Source organism: Microcaecilia unicolor, chromosome 2, assembly GCF_901765095.1.
Source record: "Microcaecilia unicolor chromosome 2, aMicUni1.1, whole genome shotgun sequence".
Classification (NCBI taxonomy): Eukaryota; Metazoa; Chordata; class Amphibia; order Gymnophiona; family Siphonopidae; genus Microcaecilia; species Microcaecilia unicolor.
In genome coordinates this window covers 174277869-174301822 of record NC_044032.1, presented here as the reverse complement: position 1 = coordinate 174301822, position 23954 = coordinate 174277869, and the positions used below count along the sequence as shown (strand labels likewise).

General features: G+C 41.5%; 1 protein-coding gene across 2 annotated transcripts in view; it reads right to left on the bottom strand.

The window, feature by feature from the left end:
- COMMD10 (COMM domain containing 10) overlaps positions 1–23694 on the bottom strand; it is a 340599-nt gene extending 316905 nt beyond the window's left edge. Inside the window, exons 1-2 of one of the 2 annotated variants that reach the window (XM_030193511.1) lie at positions 23596–23694; positions 2938–3028 (exon numbers count right to left, since the gene is read on the bottom strand). In XM_030193511.1, the coding sequence (XP_030049371.1) occupies positions 2938–3028; positions 23596–23630 (126 nt within the window). In that variant the 5' untranslated portion in view covers positions 23631–23694. The remainder of the gene's footprint in view (positions 1–2937; positions 3029–23595) is intronic. The other variant, XM_030193512.1, reaches the window with a different exon arrangement.
- Between the last annotated feature and the right edge of the window lie 260 nt (positions 23695–23954).

Sequence of the window (23954 nt, the reverse complement as noted above, 5' to 3'; positions counted from 1 at the left end):
TATATTTTCATGTATAAGATTAGCAAAGGGTGGTGGAGGTTAAGTCAATGATTAGACAATACACACAGATAATACACCCAGTCATTGGGTGAAAAATCAAATAATCTTTATCGTGTGTTATATATGAGACTACTCCACTTTCAATAAGCTGAAGAAGCAATACACTTGTATTCATGTGTGTTTAAATATTTTGCTATATCCTAGAAATAAGCAGTGGATTTTCCCCCCAAGTCCATCTTAATAATGGCTTATAGACTTTTCTTTTAGGAAGCTATCCAAACCTTCTTTAAACCCCGCTAAGCTAACTGCTTTTACCACATTCTCTGGCAACAAATTCCAGAGTTTAAATTACACATTGAGTGAAGAAATATTTTCTCCAATTTGTTTAAAATTTACTACTTTTCAGCTCCATTGTGTGCCCCCTAGTCCTAATATTTTTGGAAAAAGTTAAGAAGTGATTCACGTATACCCATTCCATTCCACTTCATTATTTTATAGACCTCTATCATATCTCCCCTAAGCTGTCTTTTCTCCAAGCTGAAAAGCCCTAGCCGCGTTAGGGATGTCGTCCCAACATCTCATCATTTTCATTCTCATAGGGATGTCATCTCATCACAGTTGTCATTTTCATCATTCTTCTCTGTACCTTTTCTAATTCCACTATATCTTTTTTGAGATACAGTGACCAGAATTGCACACAGTATTCGAGGTGTGGTTGCACCATGGAGTGATACAAAGGCATTATAATGCCCTCATTTTTGTTTTCCATTCCTTTCCTAATAATACCTAACATTCTATTTGCTTTCTTAGCCCCAGCTGCACACTGAGCAGAGGGTTTCAACGTATCATCAACGATGACACCTAGATCACTTTCCTGGTCAGTGACTGTTAATGTGGAACCTCTTTACCACATGCATTACTTTCAACTTGCTCCCATTAAACGCCATCTGTCACTTGAATGCCCAGTCTCCCAGTCTCATAAGGTCCTCTTGTAATTTTTCAAAATCCTCCTACAATTTAACAACTTTGAATAGCTTTGTGTCGTCAGAAAATTGAATTAGCTCACTAGTTACTCCCATCTCTAGATCTTTTATAAATATGTTAAAAAGCAGTGTCCCCGCACAGACCCTTGCGGAACCCTTTTTCATTGAGAATAACCCTACTCTCTGTTTTCTAACTTTTAACCAGTTTTTAATCAACAATAGAACACTACCTCCTATCCCATGACTCTCCAATTTCCTCTGGAGTTTTTCATGAGGTACTTTGTCAAATGCCTTTTGAAACTCCAGATATACAATAATGAACCGGCTCATCCTTGTCCATATGCTTGTTCACTCCTTCAAAGAAATACAGTAGATTGGTGAGGCAAGATTTCCCTTCACTAAATCCATGTTGGCTTTGTCTCATTAATCCATGCTTATGAATATGCTCTGTGATTTTGCTCTTTATAATAGTCTCTACCATTTTGCCCAGCAACGAAGTTAGGCTCACCAGTCTATAAATTTCCTGGACCACCTCTGGAACCTTTTTTAAAAATCGGCGTTATATTGGCCACCCTCCAATCTTCTGGTACCATGCTTAATTTTAAAGATAAATTACATATTACTAACAGCTTTGCAATTTCATTTTTCAATTCTATCAGTACTCTGGGATGAATACCATCTGGTCCAGGTGATTTGCTACTCTTCAATTTGTCAAATTAGCCCATTACATCTTGGGGTAATTTGACAAATTGAAGAGTAGCAAATCACCTGGACTAGATGGTATTCATAACATCTTCCAGGTTTACAGAGATTTGATTCAGTTTCTCTGATTTGTCAGTCTTGAATATCATTTCTGGCACCGGTATCTCTCCCAAATCTTCCTTGGTGAAGACCAAAGCAAAGAATTCATCGGACACCTTCCATTAGAAGAACATATCATTTCAAGCAGAGAAGGTTTTTAACCCTATGCTCTACTAATGGTTATCCTCCTATGACAATTCTACACTATTTATACCATTTATATTGTTGTGAATCAAACCGCTTCAGGCACATCCCAAGTATTTACTAAAGGTTTTAACACCTTTCCATCTGAATAGCAAAATAGTGCTTCCAACTTGCAAAAGCCTCATTTGAATGTTTAAGAGCAGTGTGTGGTGAAAGTATGAAGAGAGGACCAGATAACCTGCCTTGAAGAATGTAGTCAGTGAGGCACATTTCAAGAGGGCTACTGTAGTTGCTATAACACTAATTTAATGAGATTTGACCTTGGAGCCGAGAGAATATGTGCTTGTTCATAGCTGAAATACACAGAAGTCAGTCAGATTGCTAAGGTTCTTTTCACAACTGGTCTTCCAGCTGTATTTGGATCAAATGAATGAAGCAGTTCTACTCAAGCTGCGGATGAGAACCCATTAGATTGTATATGGGCTCTCATCTGCTAACTACTTCATTCAAGAACTCAACTAATCATTAACTTTGCATTAAAGTTCTGAGCCCAGGTGCCATTGGATGATGTCACCCACTTGTATGCCTGTACAGAAAATACCTGTTATAGGTGAGCAGCACGACTATATAAATTTATGGGCAGAGTGACATTATTTGTATTTATATACATCTCACTTCAATCAGTTGAAAGTATAAGGAAGTCTTAACAAAAGAAATCGGTGACTGAAGCTTTACTAAAAAGAGAATTCCAAGAAGTCCCATACAAACAGGGTGGGGGAGAACATTTCACTTCCACATTTACAATTGCCTGGCAAAAGTAAAATGTTCCCAACACAATCTGAAGCAATGTTTTCACACAAGATATTTCCTTTGTTTTGTTTGTTGTTTGTTTGTTTTTGGCTAAGGGGGCCCACAAGGCCCAGATAGTCCACATAAACCACATTGTGAAGATCCAATAGAAGATTTTACAGTTTCAGTAGCATCCTATTTTCTCATAAACAGTACAAACCTTTAAATGAAGTTTTTGAAGGATGCGGGAGAGCAGCCGAGGAAACTTGCCTGGGTCTATTGCATTCATCAGTGAAACAGCTTTTTTGATGCTGGGTAGTTAAAAAAGAAACTTGCTTAAGAAAAACTTATTCACAAGCAAGATAATACATTCCAATCCCATCTCTAGCTCATTCCCTCTCCAGAAATAAGAAAGTTCACAATCTAGACAAAGGACAGTGTTTTAATGACTAGACCAATCTAACATACTTCATTTTGCAAAACACCAATCACATTACAATTAGAACATAAGCAATCCACTTTAATGTGAGCTTCCAAAATTCAGGCTTCCTATTTAATCAGAACCATAGTTGTTGGATGAATCTTGCTATTTCTCTAATGTTAAGTAGCAGCTGAGAAGCACTGACATTGAACCTGTTAGAGCATGACATCTGAGAGGTTGCACTAGCTTCCAAGGACCTGACACTGATGCCTCAGGAGGAAGTGGCTCGATCTACAGCTTCTTTTTTTGACTTTGATGTTGACAGCTTTGAGGGAGACTTGAACAGGAAGGTTGATGAGAGGCTCATTTTGAATCCTTGTTCATTGCTGTGCATCAATTTCGACATTGTTGATTCAAAAGATTCTGGAGCTGATCCATGAGAACCTTTGTGGTAAGGTTTGAATTACTCTGTAATGAGGTTTAGATTCAACAAGGCAGACTGCAGTCAAGTCTGGCTGCGTTCAATCATCAATCTAATTATCAAATTGGTTGATTAACTGAGGGGGCAGTTATTTTTTCACATGGGTGACATCGGTGGTGGATGCCTTTGAGGCTCATTTTCAAAGCACTTAGCCTCCCAAAGTTCCATAGGTTTCTATGGAACTTTGGGAGGCTAAGTGCTTTGAAAATGAGCCTCTTTGTTTCTTAAATAAATGATGTAATAACTTAAACTGTGTTGTGTGTTTATTCAGGTTCCCTATGTCTAATATTACGTTTTGTTTAAAGATCAGAACCCATTCAGTGTGACATATTTGCAATAATAGGGAAAATCAGGAGGGGGGACTTCTTCACATCATTATAGTTCTTGCTCCAGACACATTCATGCTAGACAGAAGAAAGCCTCAAAGCCATAGCCTTCTTCCCAGCTAGATCTCGGACAGAGCTTTGACTGCTTTCAGTGGAACGTAACCAGAATTCCAGGGAAGGAGTGGCCTAGTGGTTAGGGTGGTGGACGTTGGTCCTGGGGAACTGAGGAACTGAGTTTGATTCCCACTTCAGGCACAGGCAGCTCCTTGTGACTCTGGGCAAGTCACTTAACCCTCCATTGCCCCATGTAAGCCGCATTGAGCCTGCCATGAGTGGGAAAGCACGGGGTACAAATGTAACAAAAAACAAACAGCAAAGGGGATCGCTTATGTGTTCTTTAATCATAAGAACCACAGAAAATTCTATTAAAAAGTGAATGAAACCTGTTTACTCTTAGTTTTCTTTAATACCAATTAATCACAAAGCGTTTGCTTGCTTTGGTAGGGACAGCTAGTCCATATGGTATGATACACGTCTTACACGATACAGGAAGAGCTGTAGTTTAATTATAGACAGTTTTCACTGAGTTGGAGTGCTTTGCAGTTTGCACACGCTGTGCAGCAGCCAGCCAGCTCCCCCCTCCCCCACTGTGATTCTTATGATTAAAGAACACATAAGTAATCCCCTTTGCTTTTTTTTTTTTTTTTAATGCCCTATTACACTTCAACCTCTACTAGAACCAGGATCACTACTACCTATTGAAAGCATGATAATAATACATTCCATTGTTCCATTATTATTGCCATTCACTATGTACATTTTTTGTATGTTTTTATATAGAGAGAGTACCCTCAGATCTACCCACTCTCTTTAGCACGCAAATATACTGCTGCCTGGTGGTACAGCACTTCTTTCATCGGGTTACTCTTCTTGTATTATAATTATAGAGCCACGCGAGTGCTATTAATCTGGTATTTTTCACAATACTTTCTTAGTGATACACTGTTTAAACCAGCACCAATTAAAGTCATTCACTGCTACTTAATAATGGCATAGTATTTCAATTAAACTGCACTTCAAAGCATCAGAATGGATGGTAGGTATGCAGTGGTGTCTCCTTTTAATATTGGAACAAAACAATGGAGCTGCATTATTAATTTACATGTGCTGGCCCTGGCGCAGTGGTGCGGCAGTCCACTTTCAAAGTGAAAGTACTCATTTAATTTAATTTGGCATTTATAACCTACTTTACCGACAAGTTCTAAGCAGTTTACATTGAACAGTATGTTATCAAAAGATTAGCCAGCATTAATTAGTAATAACTTACAATGGAACTGTTCAGTATATAGTAAACAATATTACATATTATTAACTGGCTAGACATGGTTGAGCATAATTGTTTATGTACTCATGCCTCCCTCCTCCATCCCCCCCTCAGGCATAGCATTACAATGTGCAGGGGTGGGGGGGGGGGGGAGGAAGGAGGCATGAGTACTTTCAATTTCAAATAAGCCAGGGCAGCACAGCGATAAGTTTAAAGGATAGGGGTGGTTTCGGAGTGCTTCTTGCATATGCTGTGCTGCAGCCCGATTGGTTGGTTCAGGCTAAAGTAGCTGCAAAGCAAGCAAGAAGCACCACCAAAAAAAGATCCAGTTGAGGAGTCACCACTTTGGTAGTAATAGTGGCTGGGGAGATTGGGAGGGGGGGCAGGGAGGAGAGGGAATAGGAGGGACCCCCCTCCTTAACTTCTGCCCTGGGACCCAGATGGTCTAAAACCAGCCCTGGTAAACCGCTGTCAACTGTTTGCCAGCCAAATCAGTACAACAAGATTTTAATAAACATATCTCAAATCCCATCCCCTTTCCTTTCCCTCTTTCTAACCCAAAAGACTTTCCTGGTGAGCTTCAGCTTTTTGTTTTACTTGTGAACCGCTGCGATCTGTTTGTCAATATTAGCAGTATATCAAGTCTTAAATAAACAAAGATGTCAACCATCTGTGAAGACTTTATATCCTGCTTGTCCTTGGGGGAAACAGATACATAAATACAGATTCTATACATTTGAACTGGAAACAGTTATTTCTCTTTTTGTTGGCTGTAAACTTCTGATAGGAGAAAGTTTCTGTACAGAAAGACATAACATATCAAATACTGTATCAAGCCAGAAGACAAAATACAATAGAAACTGATCCTGAGAACATTGAAATACAAATTTAAGAATTTAGTAAACAAGCAAAAACTTAAGTAGCTTACAAAACACCTCAGTTAAATTCAGTCCAAATTTCAAAAGGCAAACCATTCCAAATAGGAACTACTGCAAAAGTATGAAGTCTTAGTAGAAGAGGCTAACCTAAGTTTAAGAAAAAAAAACTAATTTAACATGAATTTGCCTAGTTGTGGTTTTAGAAGGTTGTACAGGAACTAAAGAAGATGTTCAGTGCAAACACCATTCATGATCTTAAAAACCAAACACAGACTTATGGCAACCAGGGCCTTAAGCAAAGGAGTAACATGATCAAACTTAGTTTCATGAAAAAGTAATCAAGAAACAGTATTCTGAAGTATCTGAATCTTGACCAACAAGGAAAAACCCAAATAAAGGGCCCTGTTTACTAAGATGCAATAATGTTTTTAGCATATGTCTAAAATTAGCGTTTGCTAAACACTAGAGACATCCATAAACTCCTATGGGGTGTCTAGCATTTAGCGTCCAATGTTTAGTGTGCGCTAAAAAGCTAGCTTGCCCTTAGCGCTGCTTAGTAAAGAGGGCCCGAGAGAACTACAATAGTCAATTTTTTAAATAATCAGTCTGAACCAGTTTTCTGATATCATCAATCGAGAAATGAAAACAAATTTGACAGAAATATTTACGCTCCAAATAAATAGAAGTCGTAAGCGTCTTAATATGCGTATCATTAGTTAAATCAGAATCGATCCATACACCCAGGTTTTTAAACAACATTCTGAAGTTGGATCATTTTACCCTCTAAAACTGGATTTATAATCAGAAAAGAAGATTTGCCATTGACCCATAACAAGAATAGTTTTTTACGCATTTAAATTTCAGTTGGTTATCAATCATCCATCTAGAAATTTTAGAAAAACAGGACTTAATGTGTTCAACTAATTCAGGAACAGTAGAGGTGACCGAAACATTATCTGTATGTCAGCATAAATATAATGACAACTTCATGGATTTAAAGGAGCTTACCCAGAGGACTAAAATAGATGTCAAACAAGATGGGAGACAGGGATGAACCCTGAGGTACCCCACAACCAGGAATCCAGGAAGGAGAGCTCTCGTTTTTCATAATTACCTTATAATTTCTATTTTTCAAAATAGAAGAGAACCAATCTAATACCCTTCAAGAATGAACCAAATTGGATTACCTGAACAATAAAAGATCATGGATCAACTACATCAAAAGCAGCTGAAAAATCCAGCTGAATGAGAACAGATGGAATGCCCTTCCTATATAATAATTCTCACCTCCAACAGGATGAGCCTGGGACCGTGCCTGCCGGAAGTGGTCTGCTAGGCAGGCATGCACTGACCTCAGTGACATCAGTGACAGACAATTTGGCAAAGCAAAACAATCTGAGTGCTGGCCATTAGGACACAGGGTTGATAGGAGAGTTTTAAAAGACTGAAGGAACTGAAAGTGTTAAATGGGGGGAGGGGGGGTTCTGAACGACTGAAAGACATGAACATTTGGGAAAGGAAAACAATCTCAATGCTGGCCATTAGCACACAGGGTACATAGGAGACTTTTAAAAGACTGAAGGAACCAAAAGTATTCAGGGGGGGGGGGGGCAAGTTCTGAATGAATGAAAGAAATGAAAATTTACGAGAGGAACACAATCTGAATGCCGGGCATTTGTACAAAGGGTAGATACGACACTTTTTTAAAAAATGAAGGACGTGAAAGTATTACATCTTGGGGAGGGGTGAGGAGGAAAGTGGTGGGGTATCCGGATACTGGGCGTTAGGGCCACGGGGGTACATAGACTTTTGAAAGCCTTAAGGAACCCAAAGTGTGGGAAGGAGGAGGAAAAGGAGGGGAGGGAACGGGGTGAGGGGCATTGGGAACAGGGGAGGGGGCCCTGTCACACACTCTCATTCTCACACACACACTGTCACACAGACAGTCTCACTCTGTCACACACCCGCACATTCACTCTGGCTCTCTCTCAAACATACACACTCCCAGGAAAACCTTGCTAGTGCCCGTTTCATTCGTTCCAGAAACGGGCCTTTTTTTACTAGTTGTCAACTAAAATCCTTAGCTCTAAAATAAGAGCTAAGAGACAGGTTTCTGTGCTCTAATACTTTCTAAATCCAGACTGACGACTATCCAACAGGTCAAAAGTCTCCAAATATTCTTGAAGTTGCAATCCAACAAAAGATTCAGATAACCCAGCCAAAAAAGGAATAATGGCAATTGGTATATAATTTGAACAAATGGACGGAGACTTAAGATGATCTTTGATTATGGGAAAAAGAATGATAAAACTAATACTAGCAGGATAATAACCCTGTTGCAACATCAAATTTACAAAAATCAATAACGATTAAAATTTCCTCAACTGGAAGATATTTCAACATAAAAGAGAGACAAGGATCCAGATCACATTGATCTCTGCTAAAGGAAGTAATAATTTTACTTAGCAAATCTAAAACAATTTATGATAATCAATATTGGTATGATTTCATAAAAGTCACATCATCTGTTTTAAATTACATTCATCTAGATGTTCAATTGACAAAGATAGGGGAATTGAGACTATCTTCAAAAAAATTAGCAAGATCTGTTGCAGAAGGAGAAAGTTGTTCAGTAGCTTCAGCAAGATCTTTGAAGAAATTATGAACAATCTAAAATAAAGTTCTGGAATCATTTGACCCTACTGCAATCTTCTTACAATAATATGGATATCCACTGGAAACTACATATTACTACTGTACCAGAAAAGCACTAAGACCATGACTCAGAAAAATAAAACTTATGATCACCAAGGTCATCCCAATTCCAACCAATAAAAGCTCACTGCAAGAAAACTGGATATAATGGAAAAGGACAAAAACCAACAAATGTCCATAATGACTGATTATTCTGTCCCCCATGTAGAGAAATAGCGAGAGAAGATCCTCCAATGTCAAAAAATACAGTTCGAGATCAAGAAACATAGCAGGAAGATACAGAAATATTTCCCATCATAGTGGGTGCCACAGGCCTGATTAAAAGCCACTCCCAAGCATACACTGATAAATTGCCTTTATATTGATATCCTATGAACTCTAGAAGGAAGCTTGCTTTGGTATGATGCAAGTATTAAAGCAACCATTAGCAATAAATTTCAGAGATTACAATCATATCCAACATATCCCAGTTTAAGAGTAAGGTTCATTACTGTCATGGTATAAGCAAATTAATCTATTTGGAAACATTATCCCCAAGAGACTCCATCAGGAAATTAAAAGTCATGGATAGTATCCTAGCCTGCATTGAAAGACAAAAAAAAAAAAAACAGGGAGTATGACTACATGTTCTCCAAATGGAAAAAGTCAATAGTAGAGTGACCCCAGAATCGGTACTGGGGTCTGTGCTGTTTAACATATTCATAAATGATCCGGAAAAAGGAGCTATGAGCAAGGTCATCAAATTTACAAAATACAAAACCTTATTTGAAATCACTAAAACACAAAAGGACTGTATCAAAATGCATAAGGGTCTTGTTAGACTAAGAAAACTGGAATCTAAATGGCAGATGAAATCTGAGATGGAGAAGATCAAAGTGACACACACACACACACACACACACACTCTCTGTTTGGGATTATCTGAAAAGAACAAAACTGAGAATGTCCTTATGTGCTTTTGAATAGGTCCATGATGCAACTATGCCTTCAGCACTGTGTGCAACTCTGGTCTCAAAAGGAATATAGAGGAATTAGGAAAGGTTTAGAGAAGGGCAACAGAAATTACAAAAGGGCTTGAACACCTAAGTCAGCACTCTTCAGCTTGGAAGAGATGATTGAGAGAGGGTATGAAACAAAATGAGTGGGATGGAATAGTTTAACAGGGGATGCTCATTTAACCTTTCAAACACTAAAACAGGCCAGTCTATGAAACTTAAGGCCATCAGACTATTAAAAAAATACAGAAAGAGAATGGGACTTGATATACCGCCTTTCTATGGTTTCAATCAAAGCAGTTTACATATTATATACAGGTACTTATTTTGTACCTGGGGCAATGGTGGGTTAAGTGACTTGCCAAGAGTCACAAGGAACTGCAATGAGAATCGAATCCAGTTCCACAGGTTCTCAGGACACTGCACTAACCACTAGGCTACTCACCCAGTACACGATCAAGTTGTGCAATCTGCAGCTAAAAGACAAGGCCACTAACATAGTGTGGCATCAAGAATCGGTTTGAACAATTTCCCAGAGCAAAAGTTCATAAAAAATGATTGACCAGGTAGACTGGAAAAGAGCTATAAGAAATAAATCTACCTTTGGGATTTGATGAGTACCCAGAGTGGTTAGTGTCAGAGACAGGATGCTTAGCTCAACAGACCTTCATTTAATTCGGCATGGCATATCTTATGTTCATAGGTTTCATGCTACTTTACTAGAAAATAGCTAATTTTTAAGCTAGAGTCCAGTTGGGAAGGCTTTCCTACCTGGCTGTACACATGCTATAAATGCCAGGGTAAGCAGTTGCTTCCCCATGTCGGTCTCAATAGCAGACTATGGACTTTTCCTCCAGGAACTTGTCCAAACCTTTTTTAATCCCAGATACACTAACCACTGTTACCACATCCTGTGACAAAGAGTTCCAGAGCTTAATTATTTGTTGAGTGAACCACATCCTCCAACAAAGTTCCAGAGCTTAACTATTCGCTGAGTGAAAAAATATTTCCTCCTATTTGTTTTAAAAGTATTTCCATGTAACTTCTTTGAGTGTTCCCTAGTCTTTGTACTTTTGGAACGAGTAAAAAATTGATTTACTTCTACTCATTCTACACCACTTTGGATTTTGTAGACCTCAATCATTTATTTATTTATTACATTTGTATCCCACATTTTCCCACCTATTTGCAGGCTCAATGTGGAATACATTGTACCGTAAAGGCGTTTGCCAATTCCGGCAGAGAGACAAATACTGATCTATTTTCCAAGCTGAAGAGCCTACTTTCTTTAGACTTTCCTCATACGAGAGGAGTTTCATCTCCTTTATCATTATGGTTGCTCTTCTTTTAACCTTTTCTAATTCCGATATATCTTTTTTGAGATACAGTGACCAGAACTGAACGCAATTTACTCAAAAGTGTGGTTGCACCATGGAGCGACACAGAGGCATTATAGTATTTTCGGTCTTATTCACCACCCCTTTCCTAATAATCCTGTCATGCCCCCTACCTCAATGCAAGCAGCATCCTCAGGCTGCGCGGGGTCCCGTCGACACGCACACTTGACTGGCACTGCTCTGAGCCATGTGTGTTTAGTTTTTCTCTGGGTTTGTTCAGAGAGCGGTGGTTGCAGGCTCCTTAATTGCTTTGCTTCCATGCACCTGTGTCTGCTCTCTCTGCCTGGCTTCCCTTGCTTCTCCCCTATTGGTCTTCCGGTTCCTCCTCCCCCTGCTCTTATCCTATGGCTGTGCTCCTCCTCCCTGCTGGTTCCTGCTGATGCCAGATGCCAGCACTTTATCAGCTGAGCTCTTCCTGGACTCCATGCTTCGGCTTCTACTTTGGTAGGTGTTACTTGCTCAGTAGTTTGTTTCTTATCTACTTGTCCCTCGTTGCTGAATTTGCCTGTACCTGGATTACCCTCTTGACCTGCTGCCTGCCTACTGACTTTGCCTGTACCTGGATTACCCTCTTGACCTGCTGCCTGCCTACTGACTTTGCCTGTACCTGGATTACTCTCTTGATCTGCTGCCTGCCTACTGACTTTGCCTGGACCTGGATTACCCTCCTGCCTGTTGTTTGCCTATTGACATTGCCTGTTCCTGGATTACTCCCCTGCCTGCTGCTTGCCTTTTGACATTGCCTGTTCCTGGATTACTCCCCTGCCTGCTGCTTGCCTTTTGACATTGCCTGTTCCTGGATTACTCCCCTGCCTGCTGACTTTGGCTGTACCTGGATCACTCTCTTGCCTGCTGCCTGCCTGGCCAAAACGTTCACCACCCCGCTTCCAGCTCCGTCTCGTAAGTCCTGCAGGCCGCCCGCACCTAGAGGCTCAACCTCTGGGGAACGGCGGTCAGCACAGGTGAAACCCGGGGTTGTCCAGCCGCCAAGCAGAACCTAGTCCAAGTAACGGGCTCAGCAGCGCTCTACTTGGTACAAATACTCACAAGTCCAACAAATTCCTAGAATCCTGTTTGCTTTTTTGGCCACCGCCACACACTGAGCAGAAGATTTCAGCATATTATCTACAATGACGAGTGCAGATCCCCAAGGTGGACCCCAGCATCAGGTAACTATGATTCGGATTATTCTTTCCGATGTGCATCACCTTGCATTTGTCCACATTAAATTTTATCTCTCATTTGGATGCCCAGTCTTCCAATTTCCTAAGGTATTCCTGCAATATTTCACAGTCTGCATGTGTTTTAACAACCTTAAACAGTTTTGTGTCATCTGCAAATTTAATCTCACTCATTGTTCCGATTTCCATATCATTTGTAAATATGTTAAATAGCACCCTACAGCTTTCTACTGTTCACCATCCTCGGTTGTGAGAAATGACTATTTAACATGCGTGGGATAAACATAAAGGAATCCTGTTCAGAAGGAATGGATCCTAAGGAGCTTAGCTGAGATTGGGTGGCAGAGCCGGTGGCGGGAGGCGGGGATGGTGCTGGGCAGACTTATACGGTCTGTGCCAGAGCCGGTGGTGGGAGGCGGGACTGGTGGATGGGAGGTGGGGATGGTGCTAGGCAGACTTATACGGTCTGTGCCAGAGCCGTGGTGGGAGGCGGGACTGGTGGTTGGGAGGCGGGGATAGTGCTGGGCAGACTTATACGGTCTGTGCCCTGAAAAGGACAGGTACAAATCAAGGTAAGGTATACACAAAAAGTAGCACATATGAGTTAATCTTGTTGGGCAGACTGGATGGACCATGCAGGTCTTTTTCTGCCGTCATCTACTATGTTACTATGTTTAACCCTACCTTCTGTTTTCTGTCCAATAACCAATTCCTGATCCACACCAGAACATTGTCTCCTATCCCATGACTCTTTAATTTTCTCAGGAGTCTCTCATGAGGAACTTTATCAAAAGCTTTTTGAAAGTCTAGATATACTACATCAACTAATTCAAAACTTCAAAACCATGGCAGCAACCCAAGCATTTCCCCTTGGGTCAGACTAAGAACTGGGGACTGAAATCACCAAGAAACAATTAACTCAAATTAGTACATAAAGAGGCATATTTTCAAAGCACTTAGCCTTCCAAAGTTCCATAGGTTTCTATGAAACTTTGGAAGGCTAAGTGCTTTGAAAATATGCCTCAAAGGCTCTTATTTTAGAAGCCCTATTTGCGAGTCACACTGGCATATACATAAATATATCAAATAAACACAGTAAATCTCATTTTAGAAAGATAGATTTACATGTATTAATCTGCAACGTGTGAATATGGCAAGGGACATGGTTTGGGTGGAACAAAAACCTATACATGTATATTCCCTATTTCAGGAGAATACACATCTATGATCACAGAAATCAATGTCAGAATTTACAGCAGCTCCTAGATATTGTAAAAATGCTCAGTTTAGACAGTACTCTACAGGAGGGATTAGGGAAGGTTGCCCCTTTTATTCCCTAGTGCTTTTTTTCCACTTCCAATTAATAGTATCAAATGATTGCAGCCTCTGTATTTAATTGTGATCATTTAGATGTATAGGTTTCCTAAATGGCACACATACATGCCTAGGTGCTGAACCACCACCTTATATGTGTAAGTGCTTATATTTAAAGACCTGCATGTTGCAGAGTTGTCTCTGTTGATGTTTTAGCAATAAGAGAAAAAAAGGATCCAAATACCACACAAAAAATAGAACACTTCTAAATACAACTAATGGTAAGTATATAGGAAATACAGGAAGCAAATTAATTTGTTCTCAAAAAACAGGGAGGAAAAGACCTCTTGAAGACCCAGATCACCAGTATCGGAGCTCAAACTTTCTTACGGCTGCCTTGTAACGTGATCGGTCAAAAAGTCATCATCAGTCTAGAAAAACCTCCCAAAAAAGTTAGGTAGATCCAGTAAACATCAAACCTTTTAATTATTCTTTATAACAGGATTGTGAAAAATTACAGAAGGACCTTACGAGACTGGGCGGCTAAATGGCAGATGACGTTTAATGTGAGCAAGTGCAAGGTGATGCATGTGGGAAAAAAGAACCCGAATTATAGCTACGTCATGCAAGGTTCCACGTTAGGAGTTACGGACCAAGAAAGGGATCTGGGCGGCGGCGTCGATAATACACTGAAACCTTCCGCTCAGTGTGCTGCTGCGGCTCAGAAAGCGAATAGAATGTTGGGTATTATTAGGAAAGGTATGGAAAACAGGTGTGAGGATGTTATAATGCTGTTATATCGCTCCATGGTGCGACCGCACCTTAAGTATTGTGTTCAATTCTGGTCGCCGCATCTCAAGAAAGATATAATGGAATTGGAAAAGGTGCAGCGAAGGGCGACTAAAATGATAGCGGGAATGGGATGCCTTCCCTATGAAAAAAGACTAAGGAGGCTAGGGCTTTTCAGCTTGGAGAAGAGACGGCTGAGGGGAGACATGATAGAGGTATATAAAATAATGAGTGGAGTGGAACAGGTGGATGTGAAGCGCCTGTTCCCGCTTTCCAAAAATACTAGGACTAGGGGGCATGCAATGAAACTACAGTGTAGTAAATTTAAAACAAATTGGAGAAAAGTTTTCTTCACCCAACGTGTAATTAAACTCTGGAATTCACTGCCGGAGAACGTGGTGAAGGCAGAGTTTAAAAGGGGGTTAGACGGTTTCCTAAAGGACAAGTCCATAAACCGCTACTAACTGGACTTGGGAAAAATCCACAATTCCAGGAATAACATGTATAGAATGTTTGTACGTTTGGGAAGCTTGCCAGGTGCCCTTGGCCTGGATTGGCCGCTGTCATGGACAGGATGCTGGGCTCAATGGACCCTTGGTCTTTTCCCAGTGTGGCATTACTTATGTACTAACATCTGCCAAACAAAAAAAATAATTAGAATAATAGAAAATAGCACTTAGCTTAGGGCGCACAACTGAATCACATCGAAATATGTTGATATATCTGTTCCGCCGGTTCACTCTTCATAAGGAACCGGATCCGCAGTTGTTTCAAACAATTCTTTATATTGCACCAAAACTGTTGCTTCAAAGAGGCAAAGGTCCCGATAGGGACCTGTTTTGCAAAGGCTTATTTCAGAGACCTTGCTGACACTTTGTGCTGTGCAATTCACTGAATCTGTTTCCAATGGCTGTTTTAGCAATGACAGTTGTAAAATGGCAATTCCTCCTGCACCCAGCTGGTACATACATGGGTATTTCTGTTTGTATTTTAGAAAAGGTTCTATGTTAGCAAATCCTTTTCTAAAATACTACTGGATTTTTACATGTCCTGACCTGGACATCCTATCTAAAATGGGGCTGCACATATTTTGTTAGATATTTGACAAGGGAAGAGTATCGTGTCCCTCTGACCAGCATATACTGTATATCTAAGCAGTTAACACCAAATGAAATAACTAAATATAATTTAACAGTAAACAGAGAAATTATCTGAAACAGGGTATTTTATTTCCTTCCTGACACCAAATTAATAAAGGATACAATCTCTTAATAGAAAGGGCGGTGAATGAATGGTTGGAGACCTGCTGAATTTTCATGCGAAGTCTTAGCTGCCCTGATCACCCAGCTATGTCAGCAATATTTTTTCTAAGCAAACAATATAAATATTTTCTGTGGGCAGGCATACATTATACTAGCAGTTTAGGTTTGTTGGCTCACCATCTGGTCCAGGTTAGGAATGGCTGTGAAAAACTCTGCCTGAATAGGGATAAATCAGGGTTATTCTGTGTTACAAAGGCAGGTTTAATTTGAAGCCTCTGGTGATGCAAGTAAATGAATGCGCTCTTCCAATAAAGCTTGAAATAAGAACTTTGGGTCTATTTTATGTGGAATTGATGACGCATATGCAGACTGCTGTTTGGCATCTGCACTGTATATGGAATTTGTAGCGTTACCTGTCAGAAGCGTATCTGGCAACCATTATTCAAGCTGGAATGATTAGATTATTGCAAAGCTCTCTCTGTATATAAGCGTTCTAAAGGACTAATCTGTGTACATTACATTTCTACAGAACACTGCTACCTGCTTTATTAAGTGTGTGTGTGTGAAATATTACCCCTGTTTAAAGAACCTACACTGGCTGCCAGTTGCTCATACCATGTCATTCAAACTGCTTTTGTTTGCTTTTTGTGTACTTCATGAAGATTCCTCTGCTTTTCTGAGGGATAGACTGTGTATAGCCCTGGTAGAGCTTTATTATCTTCTCAGGATCAGTTGCTTGCATTATGTAGACATCTAGAAACAAGCATGCCATTTCTTGTCTCTCTTTCTGTCTTCACTTCCTCCCCTACATCCATCTCTGACATTAATCATTCCCTTTCAGCTTTCCTCCCCCACCCCATTTATATTTCTGCCTCTGTACACTCAAATTTCAGCTGCCTCCTCACAATCTAGTCTTCAAGATCCCTCCTTTTTATCTACATTTAACAGTAGCTTTCCATTTATTTCCCCAGCCGTTCACTCTCTCCTTCCCTTAACTCCTGTGTCTTGCATCTCCTCTCTACCCGCATGGCCTGCAGCTTTCTTCTCACTCTAGCTGTTCTCCCCCCCCCCCCCCCACCCAGTACTCAACAGTATTCCCTCTAAGATGTACAGTAGCCCTCACCTGTATTCCTATCACTGGGAGAGGTGCAGGAATATGATGGTTTCAACTGGAAAGAGGAAGGTCTGCTGGGAATTCACAAGAAATTATCTGTCCTCTGTGACTAAAACCATGACACTGCTGCCCCACTACCACTGGTAGAAATGCTGGTAGAGGACTGCCGTGCATCTTGGAGAGAATATCAGTGTCTAGCATCTCCCCTCAGCATCCCTTCCCAACCCAGAACTCCAGGTCCAATATCTCCCTTCTGTTTACTTTCCTAACCCCAAACCTGATGCCCACCATCTCCCCTCTGCTTACTTTCCCAACCAAAAACAGAAGAGGATAACACACTGGCTTCCACACGGGAGTTTCAAAACATAGGTCTTTATTGAGGCAACAACAATAGACCCAACACGGGGCTGAGTATCGGCAAGTATGCCCGCCTGCTTCAGGCATCAATTACACTTAAGAGGCTATAAAGCTTCACGTAGTGCCCAAATGTGAGACAGCTCTGTAGAGCCAATTGATTTATCTATTTGTTTTGGCATTTATATCCCACGTTTTCCAATATAGCATTGTTTCAATGTGGCATACAGTTAGGTGGACTGATTACAATTTGTGGTACAAACACAATATTACCAGCTAGCAAAAGACTCTACCTCTACATAGAAGTCTGAGCATTGAAAGAATCACCGCAGAAATACCACTGGATTGCGTCAGCGCCAGCAGTATCTCCACGGTGATTCTTGTCTAAATCTGCTCTACAAAGCTGCTCAAGTTAGGACACTACACAAAGCTCTGCAGACTCTTAAGTATTACAATTGACCCCTGAAACAGCCGGGCATATCCACCAAAACATGGGGTCTATTGTTGGTGCCTCAATAAAGACCTATGTTTTGAAACTCCCGTTTGGAAGCCAGTGCGTTATCCTCTCCTCTTCTGCTTTCTCTTGGATTTACGTAGAGGCTTCTTCCTGTTTTTCTCCTTTCCCAACCCCCAATCCCAGGTCCAACATCTCCTTCTTGCGTTCTTTACCACCCACTAAGGGTCCACATCCTTCCAATCTCCCCAACTCTGGACCTTAGTGGTCAGTGAGAAGGGAAGCAGCTGATTCCCTTATCACCTATCTCCCTGCTACTTCCTTTCCCACCCTAACACTGAAATTCAGCATCCTTCCCACTGCTTCCCTTCCCAATCCCCACCCTCAGGTCCATCATTTCCTCCTGCTTCCCTTCTCAAACCCACCCTCAGGTCCAGCATCTTCCCCACCCCAACTTCCCTTCCCAGCCTTTACAGATCCAGCATCTTTGACTCTCCCCTTCCCTTTCCACCTGCCATCCTCAAGTCCAGCATATTCCCTCTGCTTTCCTTCCCAACTTCCCTCCCCAGCCTCTACAGATCAGCATCTTGGCTCCGCCCCCCCACCATCCTAAGGTCCAGCATAGTCCCTCTGCTTTCCTTCCCACTCCCCACCCTCAGTCCAGTATCTTCCCCCTGCTTCCCTTCCTAACCTCCATCCTCAGGTCCAACATCTTCCCCCTGCTTCCCTTCGTAACCTCCACCCTCAGGTCCAGCATCCCAACTTGCTTCCCTCCACACCACCACCACCCCTAAACCTCCAAACACCAAGTTTCGCCTTACTTCCATTCCCATTCCCAGCCCTTGGGTTCACCATCTCTTCCAGCCTCCACCCCAGTGGAACATCTCTCCTCCCTACCCTACTCACGGCTGCAAGTATCTTTCTTCTCAGTTGCCATACTACAAACTTGGAAGGCAGCGTGGGGATCTTGAGTTCCTGCATGTGCTTAACATCAGCAAGTCCTGCCTTCTCCAACGCAGAGTTCCTGTTTCATTGGGGGTGAAACTGACAAACTTTGTGCAAATGCAGGAACTGAAAGATGTCCACGCTTCTTTCACTTTTAATGCCACTTGCTAATAAGAGCCACAAGATAGTTCCCCTTCTCCCAGCAGTAGTATGGGCACCATGAATCTACCTGAGCCTGGGGAAGGAAGAATGTAACCTCCTCCCACTCAGAAGAAAAGCAAGGTGGTCACAGGGGTGTTTGGGAGCCCTTGTTATCCCTCACAAAAATCTGTCACCTAAAGCAGTCACTTCACCCTGCCTAATGAGAAAGCCACCTCTGATCATAGGATCAGTTTTTGTAAGTTGGGGAACTTAAGTAGGGTAAGGAGAATAAAGGAACTCTGTTGCGTGGTAAAGTGTTTTGTACATTGTCTCTCATGGTGCTTTCATATTGTTTTATATTCAGTGCTGTATTCTTTGGTAGTGGGTGACTAAAATATTTTTTATAAACAAATAAATAGAACCACCTGTCAGTAGAGGTGGTGGGCATATGAACAAAAACAATTCACAGAAACATGTATAAAACACAAAGGATCCTTCTCTGTAAACATAAAGGCAGATTAATTATGAAGCTAAGGCAATACTACAAAAATTGAATTGGGTAGACTAGATGGGCCTGTCTTATCTACTGCCATTTTCCCTCTATGGCCCACCCTAATTGCCCATCCCTTATCCCAATTTTAGCCAAGGCCTCTCTGCTATAACAACTGAAAATAATTAATATGATAAAATCATTATCTAGTTATCTTGTGATATCTTACTTCTAGACACCTGTATTGTGCTGAACACATGACTCAGCATCTTAGAGAGAATCTTAGAGAGAAACTTCACTGGCTCCCACTCAAGGAACACATTGTGTTCAAGATCTGCACAATTGTACACAAAATCATTCGTGCAGACGCCCCGATCTACATGCTAAACCTCGTGGACTTGCCCCCCAGGAACGCCATAAGATTATCCTGCAAATTTCTCAACCTGCACTTCCCCAGCTGTAAAGGACTAAAATACAAGCTGATACACGCCACCACCTTCTCTTACATGAGCACACAGCTTTGGAATGCATTACCTACAGCCCTGAAAGCTATTGACAAAATAACCAACTTCCGCAAATCTTTGAAGACACATCTTTTCAACAAGGCCTATAAAGAGAACCCATAACCTCACAAAACTACCTCACCAATCCTTCTAATTATTAAAGTACACCTTCCACACTATCCTGCCTAACACCTTCCTTTTCTCTTCTCTTATTTAATCTCTATACAATACTAAGTGTATCTGATATCATGGAAGGACTATGTCATAACAAACTTTGTAAGCCACATTGAGCCTGCAAATAGGTGGGAAAATGTGGGATACAAATGCAATAAATAAATAAGAAGGAGCCCTTTAACAAACATCGGTAAAAAGTAGCCTTAGTATGTCCTTATGCAGGTCATTCCCATGCGATAAGGCCATTTTTACCGCTGAATTTCTGACTTTTCAATAATGGCCACGTGCTAATGTTCATATTAGTGCGTGAGCCCCTACCACTATTTTGTAGGTGGTAGGGGCTCACGCACTAAACCTATGCTAATTAGCATGCAGCAATGTAGCTCTGCTAACCAATTAGCACAGAACATGCCCTCGCCACCTTCAGTGCATGCACATGGCAAAATTACTGCAGTATGGCTCAGCGCGCCCTGCATACCATTTATTGCTGTGGTAAACACACATTAGTGCTTACTGCAGCTTTGTAAAAGGGCCCCACCCCCCAAGTAACAAGAGAACCCTTTTACTAAAGTAAGCTAAGCAGTTAATGCACAAATTAGAGCATAATAACAGTTTCCACACAAATGCACCAACTATTACTGTGGTGGCTTGGTAGTTAGTGCACACTAATTCGCACATTACCTCCATGTTGGGAACTAGGCAGGACATGGGTATGTACTGCATTCACTTTTGCAGTTAACGTATGTTCATTTAATACCTCCTCCACATAAGGTACTAAGTGCATCTGCACTAATTGGAACCAGGTTTACAAGTGCTAATGCAGTTCTAAGGGCCCTGTTTACTACTACTACTACTTATCATTTCTATAGCGCTACTAAACGTACGCAGTGCTGTACACTTGAACATGAAGAGACAGTCCCTGCTCGACAGAGCTTACAATCTAATTAGGACAGACAAACAGGACAAATAAGAGATAAGGGAATATTAAAGTGAGGATGATAAAATAAGGGTTCTGAACAAGTGAATAAGGGTTAGGAGTTAAAAGCAGCATCAAAAAGGTGGGCGTTTAGCTTAGATTTGAAGACGGCCAAAGATGGAGCTTGATGTACCGGCTCAGGAAGCCTATTCCAGGCGTATAGTGCAGCACGATAGAAGGAACGGAGTCTGGAGTTAGCAGTGGCGGAGAAGGGTGCAGATAAGAGAGATTTACCCAGTGAACGGAGTTACAGGGGAGTGTAGGGAGAGATGAGAGTGGAGAAGTACTGAGGAGCTGCAGAGTGAATGCACTTATAAATCAATAAGAGGAGTTTGAACTGTATGTGGAAACGAATAGGGAGCCAGTGAAGTGACTTGAGGAGAGGGTTAATATGAGCATAGCGACACTGGCGGAATATTAGTCTTGCAGAAGAATTTTGAACAGATTGAAGAGGAGAGAGATGGCTAAGTGGGAGACCTGTGAGAAGCAAGTTGCAATAGTCTAAGCGAGAGGTGATAAGAATATGGATGAGGGTTCTGGTAGTGTGCTCAGAAAGGAAAGGGCGAATTTTGGTGATATTATAGAGGAAGAAATGACAGGTTTTAGCAGTCTGCTGAATACCTGCAGAGAAGGAGAGGGAGGAGTCGAAGATGACCCCAAGGTTACGAGCTGATGAGTCAGGAAGGATGAGAGTGGTATCCACAGAAATAGAGAATGGGGGAAGAGGAGAGGTTGGTTTAGGTTGAAAAATAAAAAGCTCAGTTTTGGTCATGTTTACTTTCAGATGGCGGTGGGACATCCAGGCAGGTTGATACTTTGGCCTGGATTCCTGCTGAGATTTCTGGTGTGGAGAGGTAGATCTGGGAGTCGTCAGCGTAAAGATGATACTGAAAACCATGGGATGAGATCAGAGTACCAAGGGAAGAAATATAGATGGAGAAAAGAAGAGGTCCCAGGACAGATCCCTGAGGTACACCAACTGACAGTGGGATAGAAGTAGAGGAGGATCCATCACAGTATACACTAAAAGTACGCTGGGAGAGATAAGAAGAAAACCAGGAAAGAACAGAGCCCTGAAATCCAAGTGAAGACAGCATATCAAGGAGTAGGCTGTGATAAAGTGTCAAAAGCAGCAGATAGATCGAGAAGGATGAGGATAGAATAGAGCCCTTTGGATCTGGCCAGGAACAGGTCATTGGAGACTTTAGCAAGTGCTCTTTCGGTTGAATGAAGGGGGCGAAAGCCAGATTGAAGTGGATCAAGAACAGCTTGAGATGAAAGAAAGTAAAGGCAATGACGGTGAACAGCACGTTCAAGTATCTTGGATAGGAAAGGGAGGACAGAGATGGGGCGATAGTTGGAAGGACAGAAAGGGTCCAATGAAGGTTTTTTAAGGAGTGGTGTGACTACAGCATGTTTGAAGGCATCAGGAACAGTCGCAGTGGAAAGTGAAAGACCGAGGATATGACATAAAAGGGATGACAGTAGGAGAGATAGTGTTAAGTAGATATGTGGGAATAGGCTCAGAGGAACAGGTAATTAGTTTCGAGGAGGAAATATGATGTGTAGTTTCCTCTTCAGTGGTTTCAGAAAAGGAAGAAAAGGAGGCAGGGATTGGAGGGTTGAGAGAATGGACTAAGGGAAGGAGAGGTGGAGGTGACCTAGTTGAGAATTCAAGTTTAATCTTGTGAACCTTATCATTAAAATACTCAGCTAGAGTCTGGGGAAAAATGAAGGGGGAGTTGGAGTTTACTAAGATGTGCTAGCGTTTTTAGTGTGCGCTAATGCTAAAGACACCCAAAGGAATGGGTGTCTGTAGCTTTAGCGTGCGCTAAAAATGCTACTGCACCTACAGCACAGCTTAGTAAACAGGGCCCTAAGTGTGGTAATTGCTGAGGACATGCTGGGCACACTCTCAACAATTACTGCACAGCCTTTGCATTTAACATGTTTTAATTTTTGCTGTTAAGGTGTACTAAATGCAAAACTATAGTGCACTTTATTAAAAGACCGCCAACATATGGGATAGATGAATATCAAATATTCAATCACAACCCTAGGAATCCCATTCAAATTTTTTTACTCTTACTCTAGCTCCATAAATACAATACAGGTTCTGTATTTTGCCTATCACTTAAAAAAATTTTTTTTAAATTTATAATCTAGAGACTTGGCAAGAAACATGTGGAATATCACTTATCTTACACATATGAAACTTCACAAAAATACATCACTATCAAAAAAAAGTTAAATATAATCAAAAACAATTGTTGAATTCGCAGTGGTAGTCAATCAGAGCCAGTATTAGTGTGATAAGACCAAGGCAACTGCTCTGGGTCACCATGCCATGGAGGGGAGGGGCACCAAGCCTGCCAAAACTGAAGAAAGCATAGTCTGCAGGTGGTTGTTGGATCCTCTCTCAAATTTTATTCTTGAGCCCTAGCACGTCTAATACTTGTCCCGTTCTGAAGTCTCAGCAGCAAAGCACCACTCAATAGCAAGAACTTCAGCCAAATACTAATGCGAGGGGAACTGAAACGGGGTGAACCAATACATACATCATGGCATCGAAATCAAACGAGAGCTGTCACTACCACGTGAGAAAAATAACTATCTCCTCCTGAAGTGACTGAACACTAGATACCTTGCAGTCGCTTTAACAATCGGCGCAGCAGCCATCCTGCCTGACTCTGGTCGCTTCCGCACCTATCATATGACCCTAGTCAGCTGACGCAATTCGCGTACCCAAGGAGGCAAGACCTTGGAAGGAGGACAGGTCCTCTCCTTGCGCGTACCCAATGGGAGAAGAGGGACGGGTACCCAAAAGGTACAATTTAGCCGCGCGCCGGACGGTAAAAGCTCTTTCATCGCAAGAGCTTGTTTGAGCAACGCCAACGCTCCACAATCAGAACGCCCCGAGGCAAGCCGTGCGGGTACTAAGGCGGTGCGTGCGGCTAAGCCACATGATGTCCTTACTCGTGTGCTTGTCAGAAAGTTGTTGGT